At 52.6% G+C, this 14,165-nt stretch overlaps 3 protein-coding genes across 3 annotated transcripts; 1 reads left to right on the forward strand and 2 right to left on the reverse strand.

Moving 5' to 3' along the window:
• Window positions 1-847: 847 nt before the first annotated feature.
• Window positions 848-4,202, forward strand: BZA05DRAFT_406758 (topoisomerase II-associated protein PAT1). Its single transcript, XM_051484550.1, has 7 exons — window positions 848-1,173; window positions 1,228-1,322; window positions 1,389-2,236; window positions 2,297-2,704; window positions 2,758-2,981; window positions 3,036-3,626; window positions 3,683-4,202. The coding sequence occupies exons 1-7, from the start codon at window positions 1,040-1,042 to the stop codon at window positions 3,804-3,806; spliced, it is 2,424 nt and encodes an 807-aa protein (XP_051336671.1). The 5' UTR covers window positions 848-1,039; the 3' UTR covers window positions 3,807-4,202.
• A 23-nt stretch (window positions 4,203-4,225) lies between these two features.
• Window positions 4,226-9,445, reverse strand: BZA05DRAFT_137051 (uncharacterized protein). The gene is made up of 4 exons (XM_051478857.1): window positions 8,976-9,445; window positions 7,746-8,914; window positions 6,855-7,694; window positions 4,226-6,789 (listed from the first exon to the last, which is right to left on the reverse strand). Exons 1-4 carry the CDS (start codon window positions 9,193-9,195, stop codon window positions 4,312-4,314), a joined length of 4,707 nt encoding a protein of 1,568 aa, XP_051336672.1. The 5' UTR covers window positions 9,196-9,445; the 3' UTR covers window positions 4,226-4,311.
• Window positions 9,446-10,002: 557 nt separating this feature from the next.
• Window positions 10,003-11,610, reverse strand: BZA05DRAFT_406761 (uncharacterized protein). Its single transcript, XM_051484551.1, has 4 exons — window positions 11,265-11,610; window positions 10,827-11,185; window positions 10,545-10,768; window positions 10,003-10,482 (listed from the first exon to the last, which is right to left on the reverse strand). Exons 1-4 carry the CDS (start codon window positions 11,392-11,394, stop codon window positions 10,395-10,397), a joined length of 801 nt encoding a protein of 266 aa, XP_051336673.1. The 5' UTR covers window positions 11,395-11,610; the 3' UTR covers window positions 10,003-10,394.
• Between the last annotated feature and the right edge of the window lie 2,555 nt (window positions 11,611-14,165).

Here is a 14,165-nt window from a genome sequence, read left to right on the forward strand (position 1 = left end):
GTGCGCAACGGTCTCGCCCAGGCCCGAAGCTCGGGCCGTTCTTCTGCATAGAAAGTACACTCGGAAAGAACACGGTAGTGTCCACTGCGTTAAATGGCACTGGACATGCAGGTACATACTCGATTCTTCCGGTCGACATAGAGTAGAGTTGAGTAGAGTATCACGAGCAAGTGAAGCCGGTCCGGCCCCCACGGCCAATCGCTCCGAGCCATCACGTCAGGCCGCGCGTAACCTGGGGGCGCCCACATCGGCAGGCCGAGTGACAACGCGTGAGCAGAACACACGAGAGAAACTGCTCGGGCCGGTTCTGGGAGGCTGTGCAGCGATCGCCGACGGTGGCCACGGATGGTGGAGGCTTGAGATGACGCGGAGTCACAGCGCAGGCATGGCAAAGGTGGAACGAGCGTGCGCGGGAGCTCGAAGGAGAAGAATTTTGAATGTCGATGCGAATGGCTTGGTACACCGAGGTCTCTTCACCTCACGCGAAAGAAGCTGCGATGAAGAAGAAAGGAGAAATATGGTATCTACCTAGCCAGTTATCGGTGATCTGGAAGGATCTGTCCGGTTGGCGCGCGGATTTTGTGGGGATCTTTGAGCTTTGCCCGAGAGCCTCAACGGATCCGCACGTGGATAAGCTGGCCATACTGTACCGTACTATCTCGCCAACACCAGTGCGATTGCTTGAGTCGATAAGCTTAATGGTACTCTCAGATCTCGGCAACCGCGGAGTTGCGGAGTCGCGGTTGCTGTGGCCAGCGGGAGGTCCGCGGGAGGTCCGCATTGGGAGCTGCTGCAGCTCCACGTCAGGGCGACTTCACCGTCGAGCTTACCCGGCCGCACTCCATCACCCCACCAGACCCACCACAACCACCAACCCCCGCGTTGTCTTTGTCCTCCAGCGCAATCCGACTTCCACATAATCGCCCAGCTTCTCTACCACTTGTTTCTCAAATATTGACTCTTAGATATTTTGCTATTTCTTTGTCCTTTTTCCCTAGCTACGCCGGCGCCTATATCTACGGCTCTCGATTGATCGGGCATGTCATTTTTTGGCTTCGAGCCCACTCAAAATCCCCGCCAGCGAGGTCATCCCTCCAGGGCACCCGGGTTTGGAGAGACTCCCGACCCTTTCGCTGGATTGCAAGGAAAGTCGATCGATGATGATGAAGATGGGTCGGTTTGCCTCTGATAGCATAGCGGCTTGAATTGGTGCTGATTCTGGAGCAGCATTGATTTTGAGGATACCTACGATGGGCTCGGCGATGCCCTTGACGAGACTGACGATGCATTCAACGATGACACTTTTGGCGGGACGAGCACTGGTAGGCCGTCATCATGCCCGAAGATCCTTTGGATCTGCTTTGCTAAGACATCGTGGATGCCATCAGATCGAGACTTCGACTTCGCCGGTGCCACCGCGAAGGTAGCCGAAGTCATCCAGGAAGAACATGCGGTATACACTCGGTCGAACACCAGGAAGCAGCCCGCAAAACCCGTAAAGACGGCGGCTGCGGCTAAGCCGACGTCGATGATGACCGAAACAGGACAGCTCCCCGCACTCGTGCCAGACATGTCGTTGTGGGGAACCTCTCCCGTGCCAATGCAGCAGGAACAGTATCATCAGCACCAGTATGAGCCGACACCACCACCTGCTCCAGCGCTTGCAATCCCGGGTATGGGTAAAAGGTTTATGAGTCTTGAGGAAGTGGAAGCTCAGATACTGGCCATGAGCCAAAAGCCGCCACCGGTCCAACCGCCGCTTCAGCAGCAGCAGCAGCATTACCAATCGCAAGGTCCTCCCAACCAGCCGATGCACCAGTTCCAGCACCAAATACCCCAGCACACCCCGTCTCCCAGCCACCAGGTGCCTCAGTTTGCGCCGCCGCCCGTTGATCTGCGGGGATTCCCGCAACATCAGCTGCCTCCACACATGCAGCAGATGATGCATCAGACACAACAGTCGGCACAGCTTCCCCAGATGCTTCCGGATCGTGCCATCGGACGGCAGTCGCCGGCGCCGCCGATAACGGCGATGCCGCCAATGCTGCCCATGCAACAGCAACGGGTGCCGCCGCGTGAGCAGGATCCTGCCGGTGCTCCCCAGGGACGCAATCAGTACGGAATGGCCACACACTTGCCTGCTCAGCAGCTGCAGACTATGTCGGAAACCGACCGTCTAAGATATCTGGAGGAGGAAAGCAAACGGTTGAAAAGAAACCACAAGATCGCGCTACTTGTACGTGCTATATTTCTTTGTTGCAAGTTCTATCATCGAATTGCTAACCCATTCCTGCAGGCTCGGTATAACGGCCTGATGACCCCTCAAGACAAGAACTTCATCCAGAGAATACAGCTTCAACAACTTGTCTCCATTAATAATGCAGAAGACAACGTTAATGAAGACTTCTACTACATAGTTCACTCCGCCATCCGGGCCCGGTCAAACCCACAACAGCCATTGAGTCAACTTGCCCAAACCTACCTCTTCCGCCATGGCGGTCGGGGAAACAGGCGACAGGACAACCACTTGCAGCGCATGGAGCAACAAGTCGCGCGTGCGGTGGCTGCCGCTAAGGCGAGACCGAAGGCCAGCCAGTTGGTTCTGGAGGGTAGTCTGGGGAAGATTTCGTTCAGCAATGTCAAGACGCCGAGGCCGATGTTGAACATTAAGAAGTCCGAAAGTGGTGTCGACCAGGGCAAGAAGGTACAATAATTATCCCTTACACGTATAGGATATGTTTGCTAATCACACAGCAGGCAAAACCATCTTTGGCCGACAGAAAGTCGCTACTGCGAGCCATCGAGAATGTCTATGATGCCCTTTTGGAACTGGAAATCCACGAGCGAGACCATTCGAAGCTGCCAGTCTTACCACCTGGACAATCTCCGACGGAAATGCACCAAGAATGGTCAAACAAGCGTGATCAATTGGCTAACAAGCTCTACTCGGAGACCAAGATCCATCAACCAATTGATCTAGCGTAAGATCCTCTGCCAGCTCCCAATGATTTTGCAACCTCCTGACACAATGACAGCTCGCATTACACGCACCCCTTCATCGCTATTCTGTCCTTCTCCAAGATGAAGCGCGCCATGCCACGAATCTTCCGGCATCTAGATCAAGAGCAGCGTCTAACCGTTCTCACCATGATCGTCGTGCACCTCGACATTTTGGATGTCGTCAAAAACGGCATCTACCGCCCCGAGGAGACTCAACTCCCCTCCGCGCACCGCGAAGAAATAGAAATCTTCGCCAATCACGTGCTCCCTCCGCTGCTCGGATACATGTACGAAGCGTCCTACGAGATCGTATGCGGTCTCCTCAAGATCATGCTCGACCGCGTGGACCTGCAGCCAGTATGCATGACCAAAATCGGCTTACAATTCTTAACCATGTTCCTCTCTCGCGCCGAGATTCTGAAGCAGAGCGGACACCTAGACGACCACGCGCTCCATGAGTGGCAGGGCGTGTACGACCGCTTGTTCAACACTCTCAACGGCCACTGGAATAACTGCTTCCCGCCAAACGGAAACTTCTCGGATGACCAGTATGTCTGGCAGTTCCTTGCGAGCATGGCCGTCGGCGCGAATATGTTGCAGCAGCAGACGCTGGTGTCGGCTGTAAAGTATGTCTCCTCCTCCCTTTCTTTTAGGAAGTTTCCAGTTGATTGACCATCAATAGGGACCGCGTAATGGAAAACGTTCAAGCAAGCAAGATCCTCCCGCCGGAGATCGGTGTGCAGAAACGTGAGAATGTGAACCTTTTCATGCGCGCGATGGGGCTGGATGTTGATCTTTTGGGATGATGATGTTCCCGTTTGTCTTGATAGCTAAACAGACCGAGGTCTTCCGTTTTTTTATGTGCCAGTTCTTTTTTTCTTCTTGTGGGTGTTTTTTGTTTCTTCTTCTTCTTCTTCTTCTTCTTCTTCTTCTTCTTCGGGGTGTGCTCTTGTTTGGGTTCGGCATTTGTTACCCACCTTCTGTCTTGTCTGCGCGCATTGTTTTGCATGTGGTTTTTGGGGGAAGAGGAAATGGGGGTTGAATGTATGTTCTCTACGTGTGTGTGTGATGAGTATACGGGTTGTATGGATGGAGGGATTTCTCGCATGGGATGAGTATGACAGATATGCTCTGTGGATGTGTGTGTGTGTGTGGTGCATGGAAAAAAGAATTGATGAGAGAGAGGCAGTCATTGAAGCATAATTTCATCCCACTCGCGATCGATCATACGGAACTCGATGTAGTACATAATATCCCTTCGCTATAGAACGCTATAGAAATCAAACGCCATCCCTCAAAAAGAAATCGCAATCACTGATACACAAAAACCATCCCCCCTTTGTCCACGCTCACAACCATTCCATACGGCACCTCCAGGAACGCCACATCCGTAACCGTGTCGAGATGAGACTTCAGCAACTGCTGCTGCTGCTGGCTGATAACCGTGCTCCTGGACGACCTCCCATTGTTACCTGAAGACGAGGAGCTCTTTTTCCTCCCGTTGCTGTTACTGCTGGCGGAGGTAGCAGCAGCGGAGCTACCGCCAACACCAAGGAAAGCCCTAATCCCCCCGGAGCCGGTAGACGAGACGGACTCTGTATCGCCGTGCGAGGCCTTCTCGGAGAAGATGGCGAGGCCCTGGGAGGGGTGCGTGGTGACGTACGACGGCTTCGCCTCGTCGACCTCGAGGCCGGAGATGATGGTCGAGTTCTCGATGCGCGCGGTGTTCCAGTAGCGGATTTTCCGGTCGTTGCCGCCGGTGGCGATGATGAAGCCGGGCGTGACGGAGCGGGGTTCGGCGTTGGCTTCGAAGTCGGGTTCTACAACGAAGGCGCGGACGCCGCGGTCTGGCGGCGTGGAGGAGGTCGGTGTATCGAGGTGCGTGAGAGATGTGGCGAAGCGTTGCAGAATCGTCTCCGGCGACTCGTCGTCGACGTTCCAGGCGTCGTATGGCTTGGACCAGTCTTTGCTGCTGGGGGAGCCCGCGCGGTACACTTCTTTGCAGACGACCTTGTCGCAATCCCAGACGGAGAGTTCGCCCGGGCCTGTGCCGCCGGCGACGAGGATCCAACGGTTGCGGCCTTTGAGAGGGTAGGATTGGAGGCGATGGATGGGTGTGGACCCGGGGAGGCCCCAGGCTTTGAGGCGCAGCTGGTAGCGGATGTCCCAGAGGTCCAGAATCCCGTGAGAAGTGCCAACGACAAGCCAGTTGCGCTTCTTGTCTATGCAGAAGCAGGTCGGTGTGCCATGGTAGACGGGATTCTTGAGTGTGTAGAGGATCTGCATGGTTCGCAGGTCCAGCGCATAGATATTTGATGCATTCGTGGCGATGAGAAGGTTGGAACCATTGTCTGCTTTGAAATGTTCCATCCAGACCGCATATTCCTGGGAGCCAGGAAGCTGGAATTCCCTCATAACTCGAAGCTTTCCGTATTTGGCTGCCGAGGTGGAAAATTCGACTTTGACGACGTGAACGCTGCCATCGGTGGCGCCAGACACAAAGCATCTGGTGTTCTCTACGAAACAGAGTGCCTTCACTTTGACGTTGTTGCCATGCTTGTATGACTGCCGCGCCCGGAAGCCAACGTTCTTCTCCAGCCTTGTCGTGTCCCAAATCCTGACCGTACTATCATCTGACGCCGTTACGAAGAAATTATGGTCGGGTGCCACCACGACTCGGTTGATGGGCTCCGTGTGCTCTCCGAACGAGGCGACGAAAGTGCCCTCCGGTTTCCACATGCCGCTAGCAAGACGGCCATTGCTCTTCTTGATGGGTTGTTGTCGCTGAGCTGGAATAATCGTCGGCCCGAACTCGACGATATCGCTCGGATAGTTCTGCAGGTACATAGTGTCCAAGAGATGAAGAATGTGTGGGTCATTTCCATCATACGAATGAGCCGCTCGGAATGGGAACTGCGGTTCCAGGGACGGAGTGATCGTCGGCTCTCCATTGGTACCCTTCGAGAGCGGTGCTCCCACCCTTCCAACGGCAGTGGTCGATACAGTACTCGTTTCCGCCGGTGCTTTCGAAGGGCCCATTCCTCTGTTCAACAAGCTATTTTTGCTCCCCTTATGGCGCAAAACCAGGTGATTTTCCACAGAGTTGGGCGTGACCGGTGCACTGTCGGTACCACTTATCCTGACCGCGGGGATCTGCAAAGGCTTAGTCGTAGTGCCAGTGTCGACTGCAGTGATAGTGGGAGTGGTCGACCCGGAACCAGACAGACTTCCGCTGCCTTCAACGTTCCGTTGCTGCCGGCGAATATCCTCCGCCATCCGCTTCAGATGTAGTTTTGATGCGGACTTCCGGAGAGGCTTGTCAATTGTCCTCGATGCATCCATGAGAGCGTCGGAGATTGTGAGGGGTCTCGAAGGATTGTCCGACCGCGGTGCCAGGAGTTTGAAGAGACTCTCATTCTCATCAAAGAAGATAGTATACGGTGTGATGTTGAGGTTCTGAAGTGAGATTGTTGCCCCTATTGACGAAGTTGTGCTATCAGAGAGTAATCGAGGTTTGGATTGAGCCATCCTCCAGATGTACTCCCTCAAGGCCACGATCTTCCATTCGTCGTCCGGTGGCATCCCCATATTCCTAAGCTTGCCGAGCCAGACTTCATCCTCTTGGTTTTTGGGTATCCGAGCCTGCGCATCTCTGGTAGATATTTTCGGGACCGAATCGGTCACGGATCCGAATACAAACGTGCGTTGTCCTTGAGCACTGGCCCAGAAGTGGCCATCCCGAGCTTGCATAGCCCAGTTCACCGCCATTTCAAAGACACTTCGTGAAAGCTGTAGGCGCGAACTAGATTAGCGCCATTGCGGTCGGAGTGAGCTAAAAGGAAAAATATGCATACCGGCTTCTTAAGATTCTCCAGTAGATTCAGGGCGGAGAGATCAACCATCTTAGTCCTCAGGAACGGCGCCAGAAGCGGGAAGACGATGCAATGAATGTCTGCCGGTGCCAGCCATTTTGTGCTGGCTGCGATAAACCCGACGGCCCCTTGCCGGATCCATATATTGGGATGCATCGTAAATCTTCCCACGACATCGACCATCTCCCATATCTTACTTCTTTGGAACAACCCCAGCTCTGCCATACTTGCAAGTGAACGCAGTACTTTCTCAACAACGAATTCCTCCGGGTCGGTCAAACTCTGAACCATCAGTGGCATGATATACTCCTCCAAAGCCACGCTTCCCAGGTACGTGGCGATTCCCGTGATGGTTTCGAAGAACGCACATCGCAGGATCCAATCTTTGTCGTTTAGGTAGGTGTTGAGATGGCTCAGGATGATATCATTTGCCTTGTTCCTCCCGAAGAAGACGCAAAGCCTGGACACCGACCTCAGGAACGCACGGCGCACCGCAGAATCACTATCGGTCAAAAGCAGTTTTGCGTGGTCCTGGAAGTACCGCACAAGAATATTCCGTGAAGTATCGAAAAGTGCTTGAGCCGATGCCGTATCGCTAGATGCCTCGGCTTCGGGATCTGTGGTGGGTAAAACACCGTCCGCGCGTAGAGCTTGGGTCATATCGAGAAACCGCGCAGCGCTGTTGGCCAGTGATGCAAGGCACGACGCATATGTGGCACGAACCAGCGTGCTCTCACTTATAGCAAAGTGTTCAAGCTTGGGAAGGATATATTCAGGGAAGACATCTGCATTGGTAGGAGATGCAACTTCGACGATTTCCATCTGCATTCCACGTCAGGGGGTAATTCATTATAAGGCAGGACCTATACTAACCAGTTGTGTAATGGTCCGGATGACAGCCACCTGTACAATTACACTCTCATCGCCCAGAAGAGAGACTAGATATGGCAAGCACCGATCCATCTTCGCCTCGTCGGTGATCCGTTCCGCGAAGGCCAACATTACATCACATCCTCTCACTCGAGAACCGGTGCGGGTTGTGTTTCTTAGCGAAGAAGCCAGAAGACTCAGGAATATTAAAGTCCCGTCGTCCGAAATAACATGTCTCCTACGCACAGCCGAAGAGTGTCGCTGGTAGTTTGGGATATCAAGATGAATGGGAATTATGTCATCGCTTGCGGACGTCTTCTTCGGTGCCTCCTCGTTAAGCTCGAATCCGAGGAAGAAGGAGATCTTATCGAAATCGTGGTATATTCTGTCTATTCTGTGGTCCGCACGGTCATGCGCATCATTACCCTCCTCGGGAAGATGAGTGCGACCAGAGGTGGGGTCTGTGACAAAGCCAATGTATTGATGCAAAAAGCTGTAAAAGTACTCTGGAAATGCCTTTCGCCTCCACTCATTCAAATATTTCTCCGCCGAATACCTCTTGGACGAATCGAGGCTGATCATGTGCTGTATAAGCTGTCGAATTTCTGGGTCCTCGATCTTGGCCAATTGTGGCGCGGGGTCATAATCTCCTGAGCGATACTTGAAGAGCTGGGACAGAGTAAAGAGCGGCGTTCCCTCCAAGAAAAGCTCCGCAATGACACAGCCAAGACTGAAGATGTCCATCTCGTCCGTAATACTAGTGTCCTCCCGTTCCTGGTTGGGATCGAGAAACCGCTCTGGGGCTATGTAACATATCCGCCTGCTCGACGTATCGAAGAAGTAGGAGAAATCCGCCGGGTTATCTGCCGGAAGGTATGTCGGCTTGAAGGGCGCAAAGTCCGTGAGGTATATCCAGTTCCAGGACGTGACGAGAACATTTTCAGCTTTGATATCGCCATGGTGTACACCCTGAGCATGGCAATCCCGGATTCCGCACAGGAGCTGAAAGGCTATCCATCGCTTCTCGATCTCTTCCAAAAACGGCCGGGTGCTGATACGATCGTATAAGCTGCTGTAGAGATATTGCCGAACTAGATATGCTGCCCGTTCCGTCTCCACAACCCTGTCATACGTGAAGGCGTTAGGTATGTTCAGCAGCGCTTCCTGTTCGCCTACAAGCTGTCAGCTTACGACCGTAGCCACAATCCGACGAGAGAGCTGGCAGCTACACACGTTCGATCTGCTGCCGGTGGAGATCAAGGTTGAAGCCGGCGAGCAGCGGTTTCGCGAAAACCTTGACTGCAACGAGACCATCGGCATGCCGAGCTCTGATGGTTTTGAGAAATCGTGCCGAGCCCAGGGATTTCTCGTAAGAGAGGTCGACAAGCTCTGGAATATCGATCCCCGCTCGGGTATTGCCGTCAGCGGCGGTGGTGGAGTAGTTCTGGCCCATCTCTAGGTGTCACTGGCGTGTGACAACGGCGAAGGTTCAAGGGCGTAGATTTCATGAGAAGTTCAGACGAGCATGATTCGGAGTTTGGCGACAGCGGGCGCACAGCGGTGATCGAGAGGTTGGCGACGTGCGCGAGGATGGAGTTCTGGCGGCGTTGAAGTGACGGTGAAGACTAGAGCTCGAGGGAAGCTCGATACGATGTTACATAACATGGTTTACCCGGAAGCCTTCTATTTCGTTAGCCTCCGAGCAATGACAAGGGTCATCTGTCCCACTTGTCATGTCACCAACCAATGACTCTCAGGAATGCGTATCTGCAATTTGTCTTCCGAGGCGGTTATGGTGAATTTGACTGTTTTTCGAACGTCCTATGACAAAACTTAATTCATCAAGGAGGGATAAAACTGCTAGAAGAAGCAACTCCAATAGATTCACCAAGGCGGCGAAAACGAAACCATCATCGTTGTGTTGGATTCTAGGCTCGATCTCATGGCATGACTATGCTGCGATGATTCCAACCTAATTTCATAGCACGACTATGATTGGGACACAAGTAAGTTACAGTAGGCTCCTCCCTACTATTTCCCCACAACTTCTGACGGTCAAACTTTACCGATATAGATTGGGACACTCGGTTTATTGGAAGCGCAACACGTTCAAAGGACCTGGACATTGGATGGCGCGCCGATCCTCGACGTGTCATGCGTCATCACTCGTTTTTATCAGAAATCTCGTAAACTTCATTATACAACGCTGAATAGTCGCAGCTAAGGATACATCATAGTACTCTGGACGGGAAACGGAGTGTGTGTCTGTATATTGCCATGATCTAGATATGTCGCATGCAATCAATGTGCAAACGAAAATATCACAGTACTCTTTACCATAGGTACTCTGCATAGGTTGAACGCATCGATCATCAACAAACAAATATCCGAGCAGCACTCTGGTGTGTAAAGATACATATTCTATCATGAGATAGCTTCAAGGAGAAATCCAAAATAACGAACTACACACAGCTCCTCCAAGAAGGGGAGGAGCTACATGGCCTGGTAGCTGATATATATCTCTGAAGTCACACTACCGCCGGGAGAGTGCTGCACGGGACGGCATCGTCGAAATGATGGGAAATAAATCTTTACTTTCTCGTCAACAGAATAGCACGAGTAGATCCTATCATATAAGAATCCACCTCGACTCTACCACGCAGAGTGACCACCATCAATAATTAAATCCGACCCGGTCATAAACGAGCTCGCTGCAGACATCAAAAACACGGCCGCACCCCTTTGTCCACCATCAATCAACCAACCCAATCATTCCAAACCGAGGGTTGGGTAAAAACGTACCTAAACTCCTTCGGCGAACTCAACCTGCCGAGCATATTCTGCGTAGCCCAATCCGTCTGGCGTTCTGGAAACTTGATGAACAGATCCTCGACCATTGCCGTGACGATGTACCCAGGACTCAGAGAGTTAACGCGAATGCCATACTGGCCCCACTCACTCGCCAGATTCTTGGCCAATTGCTTTACGCCCGCCTTGGAGGCGTTGTAGGCGGGACATATCAATCCCTAGCACATCGCACCATGAGCATTAATCCAACCAGGGAACATCATCTCCCTTCCCCACCTTATTCGCAATCGTTGCGCTCATGCTCGCAATCAGGCAGATACTGCCGCCCTTCGCAGTCCTATGCTGGATCATGGCCTTGGCCACCGCCTGGGCGGTCATGAACACGCCGGTGACATTGACCTCCAGCATGCGGTTCACATCCTGCGGGGTATAATCCAGCGCCGACGTCTCCTGCTGGATCCCGGCGGCCGCGATCAGCCCATGGATCGGGCCCAGCGAGGAGATTGTGGCGTTCAGCACCGCGTTGTCGCGGACGTCCACCCGGTGGTAGGTAATCGACGTCCCGAGTTCCGTTGCCCGCGCGGCGACACGCGAGAAGTCGTCGCTGGGCGTGGTGAGCAGGTCAATTGCGTGGACTATCACATTCCCAATCCAGTCATCATCAGCAGTGCAACCTCTGCGGAAGAGTGTTGGAACGTGCGCATGTGTGCATACCGATTGCCCCGGCTTCGAGCAGTGCCTCCGCCTGTGTCAGTCCCAGTCCCCGAGCTCCTCCGGAAACAACGATGACCCGTCCGTCGAGCTTGAACTCGGGGAGGCGCTCGGTGGAAGTTTGCTCTGCCATTATGATGATGTATGATATATCCGCTCGAAGTTACAGTTTAGAGTTAAGCTGGGGGGCGATGTCGCTGTTATGAATAGGCTTTTCTCCTCTTCTTTCCACTCTGCCCCGCACATTCACCCCCACCATACCCACCCTCTGATTGGCGGGGTAGATTGTGGTGTCCGCTTTCAGAAAACGGACTCGATGAATCCTCGGTGGTGGTGGTCACGGGAGATGTACATGCAGGAGAATGCTCTAGTGGGGGAACCCTTGCCCATCGGTCATAGGTTATCACGCAGGCTACGATGGTGGTGGTGTATTGGATGCGGGGCGGTTGGGTGTACGGGGCAATGGGGAACTCATATCGAGCCCCAAACATACATAATACGGGGAGAATAGTGGGGATCTGATTCTTTGGTGCGCGATCCGGTCTTGTAACTGCCATGGTATCGGTATACCTACGGTCGAATGCATTGATGATTCAACAAAAAAAAAGCGGTTGGAAGGACTGAACTGGTTCGAAACAACATGAGATTCAAATGATTCGATTGTAAACTTGCAATTTGCAAAGGCGAAGGAGCCTCTTCTCAGCCCAACCACATCCAAAAGACGGACCTGATGGCAAGGAACAAGTTCATCATAGGTATATTACCCCCGTCCATATCCCCCCATCTCCCCACCAATGAATCGGGCAAATCTGCATGTTGCATTCAACCATTTGCGGCTCACAAGTGGCCAAGGTGTGTCCATTCCCATGCTCGGAGCGGAACAACATAATGGCATTTCCAATACTGTCTCACAGACCTAGCGCTACAACCGGTTTCAACCAAGACTTCATCGCCGCATTTCTCAATGAAGATCCAGGTAATGGTGGCCCAACTGAGAAGCAGTAGATCTATCGCACAACATACACACATTTCGTCTCAATGAAGAAAGAAAACCATCGCAAGGGTCTGAGAACCTGTGGTTTGGTCGAGTCGGAGGGTCGAAGTGAGGAGCACAAGCAATGCCAACAACTGTAATAACACAGTAGATTCACCCATAAAGAAAGCCGGATACCAAGTGTGATGATGGAAAAACAATGATTACACCCGAAAGAGAGCCCTAAACCCTGTCTCAGGACTGATCGCTGCTATCTAATCGTCGGGGCTCTTAATAATTCATCTAGGTAACCTGTTCTCATCTCATGACGACAGTCTTCGTTACAACGGATGTGGCACAACATTGGATCCGATGACGCTGTATTCGAGCCTCCTTGATCTTCGACTACCGTACCGGCAGTCTGATTCCGGGCGAAACGAGGAAAATAAGGAAGCTGCCGGTTCCAAAACTGAGACGAGAGAAGTCAAAAGCTGCCGGGGCCAATCTACTCTAAACCGGCTGTCCTCGAAGCCGATCCTGTGGCTAAGCATCCTCCAGATGTGGCTCACTGTAACCTCTCAACTCGTAATTACACTCGATAGCACGAATTCTACTCGGCTTTCCCGTAGATGCATACGAATCATTGATCAATCTCGCTGCGCATGCCCCGCGAAGAAAAAGGGGTGTTTGTTCGGAGAAAGGGAGTTTTGTGGGTTTCCCGCAGGATGAGCACAGGATTGCCGGTATTGTGGGATCATGAGCCGTCGGGGGGAAATGAACACGGATAGGAGCGTCCTTCCTTCACAGAACACCACGGGAGAGTTCGTCTTGACCTACTCGCTGTCTTACGTACGGTATGCACTTATATTTTCTCGATGAGTCCGCCCTCGACCCGAGTCCTCGAGTCGTCCGTTATGCTTGGACATGTTATTCCACGTGAGGAGACTCGTGTAAGAACGCGGACAGCAAACTTTTCCATGCGGCTAGAAGTAGGTTCCCTCGTGGAGCAGAGATGACGAAAACAATAGGGCTCCACGGGAAAAGACGATGGAGAAGGATGCAAATAAGATATCGTGAAGTCACTCGCTGCTGAGCGAAAGCAAACAACCAGCAAAGTAAACAATCGGTGACGGTGAATCGCAGCTGAGCATCATCCGTTATCAATCTATTATCTCTCTTGCCCTGCTTTGGGCTCACTCTCCTGCGCTGAGAACCCCCCTTTCTCGCTCACCTCTCCTCCCACTCTCCTCAGTCTTAGACGTCTCCGCCATCCCTTTTTCTTCTCGTGTTTTCGCCGAAAAGAACACTTCTCTCTCTCCCACTCCTACTCACACACAAACCGCATCCCTCCGAACGCCAACAACATCCGTTCGCCCAACCACCGCTGTCGTCCGCCAACACGCACTACCACCCACACCCAACTCCCACACATCACACAACCACTACCATCCATCCTTCCTTTCCCTCAGCAAAAACTCACTACTCACCAACACCACAACCACCACCACCCCATTCTTCTCTCTGACAGACAACTACCACTTCCCCTACTACCTCCCTCTTTCTTCCCCCACTCCTCCTAACAAAAACAACAACCACTCTCCAAACTTCTTTTCCCTCAAACAATCAAACTTCTACTTTCTGGCAATTGTTGTTACACTCAACTTGCTTCCCTTCTATTCCGGTAATTTCCAATCCTCCCCCGATGCTTCCTCTCCTTCCTCGCTTACTCTTCGCGCGCAAAGAATTTCCCTCACCGCCTTAACCCTCACACACACCCCCCCTCCTAACCACACTTAACCTACTACAACAAATCGTATATAAACGACAATGGTAGCTCCGCGACGTGGCGCTCCCAAGCGCAAGGCTGACGCTTTGGATGAATCCACTTCCGCAACCAATGGCGTCGCTCCTGCTGTTACCGAGGAGACCGT

The sequence above is a fragment of the Tricharina praecox genome, assembly GCF_024521635.1.
Source record: "Tricharina praecox strain CBS 144465 chromosome Unknown BZA05scaffold_24, whole genome shotgun sequence".
NCBI classification, from domain to species: domain Eukaryota; kingdom Fungi; phylum Ascomycota; class Pezizomycetes; order Pezizales; family Pyronemataceae; genus Tricharina; species Tricharina praecox.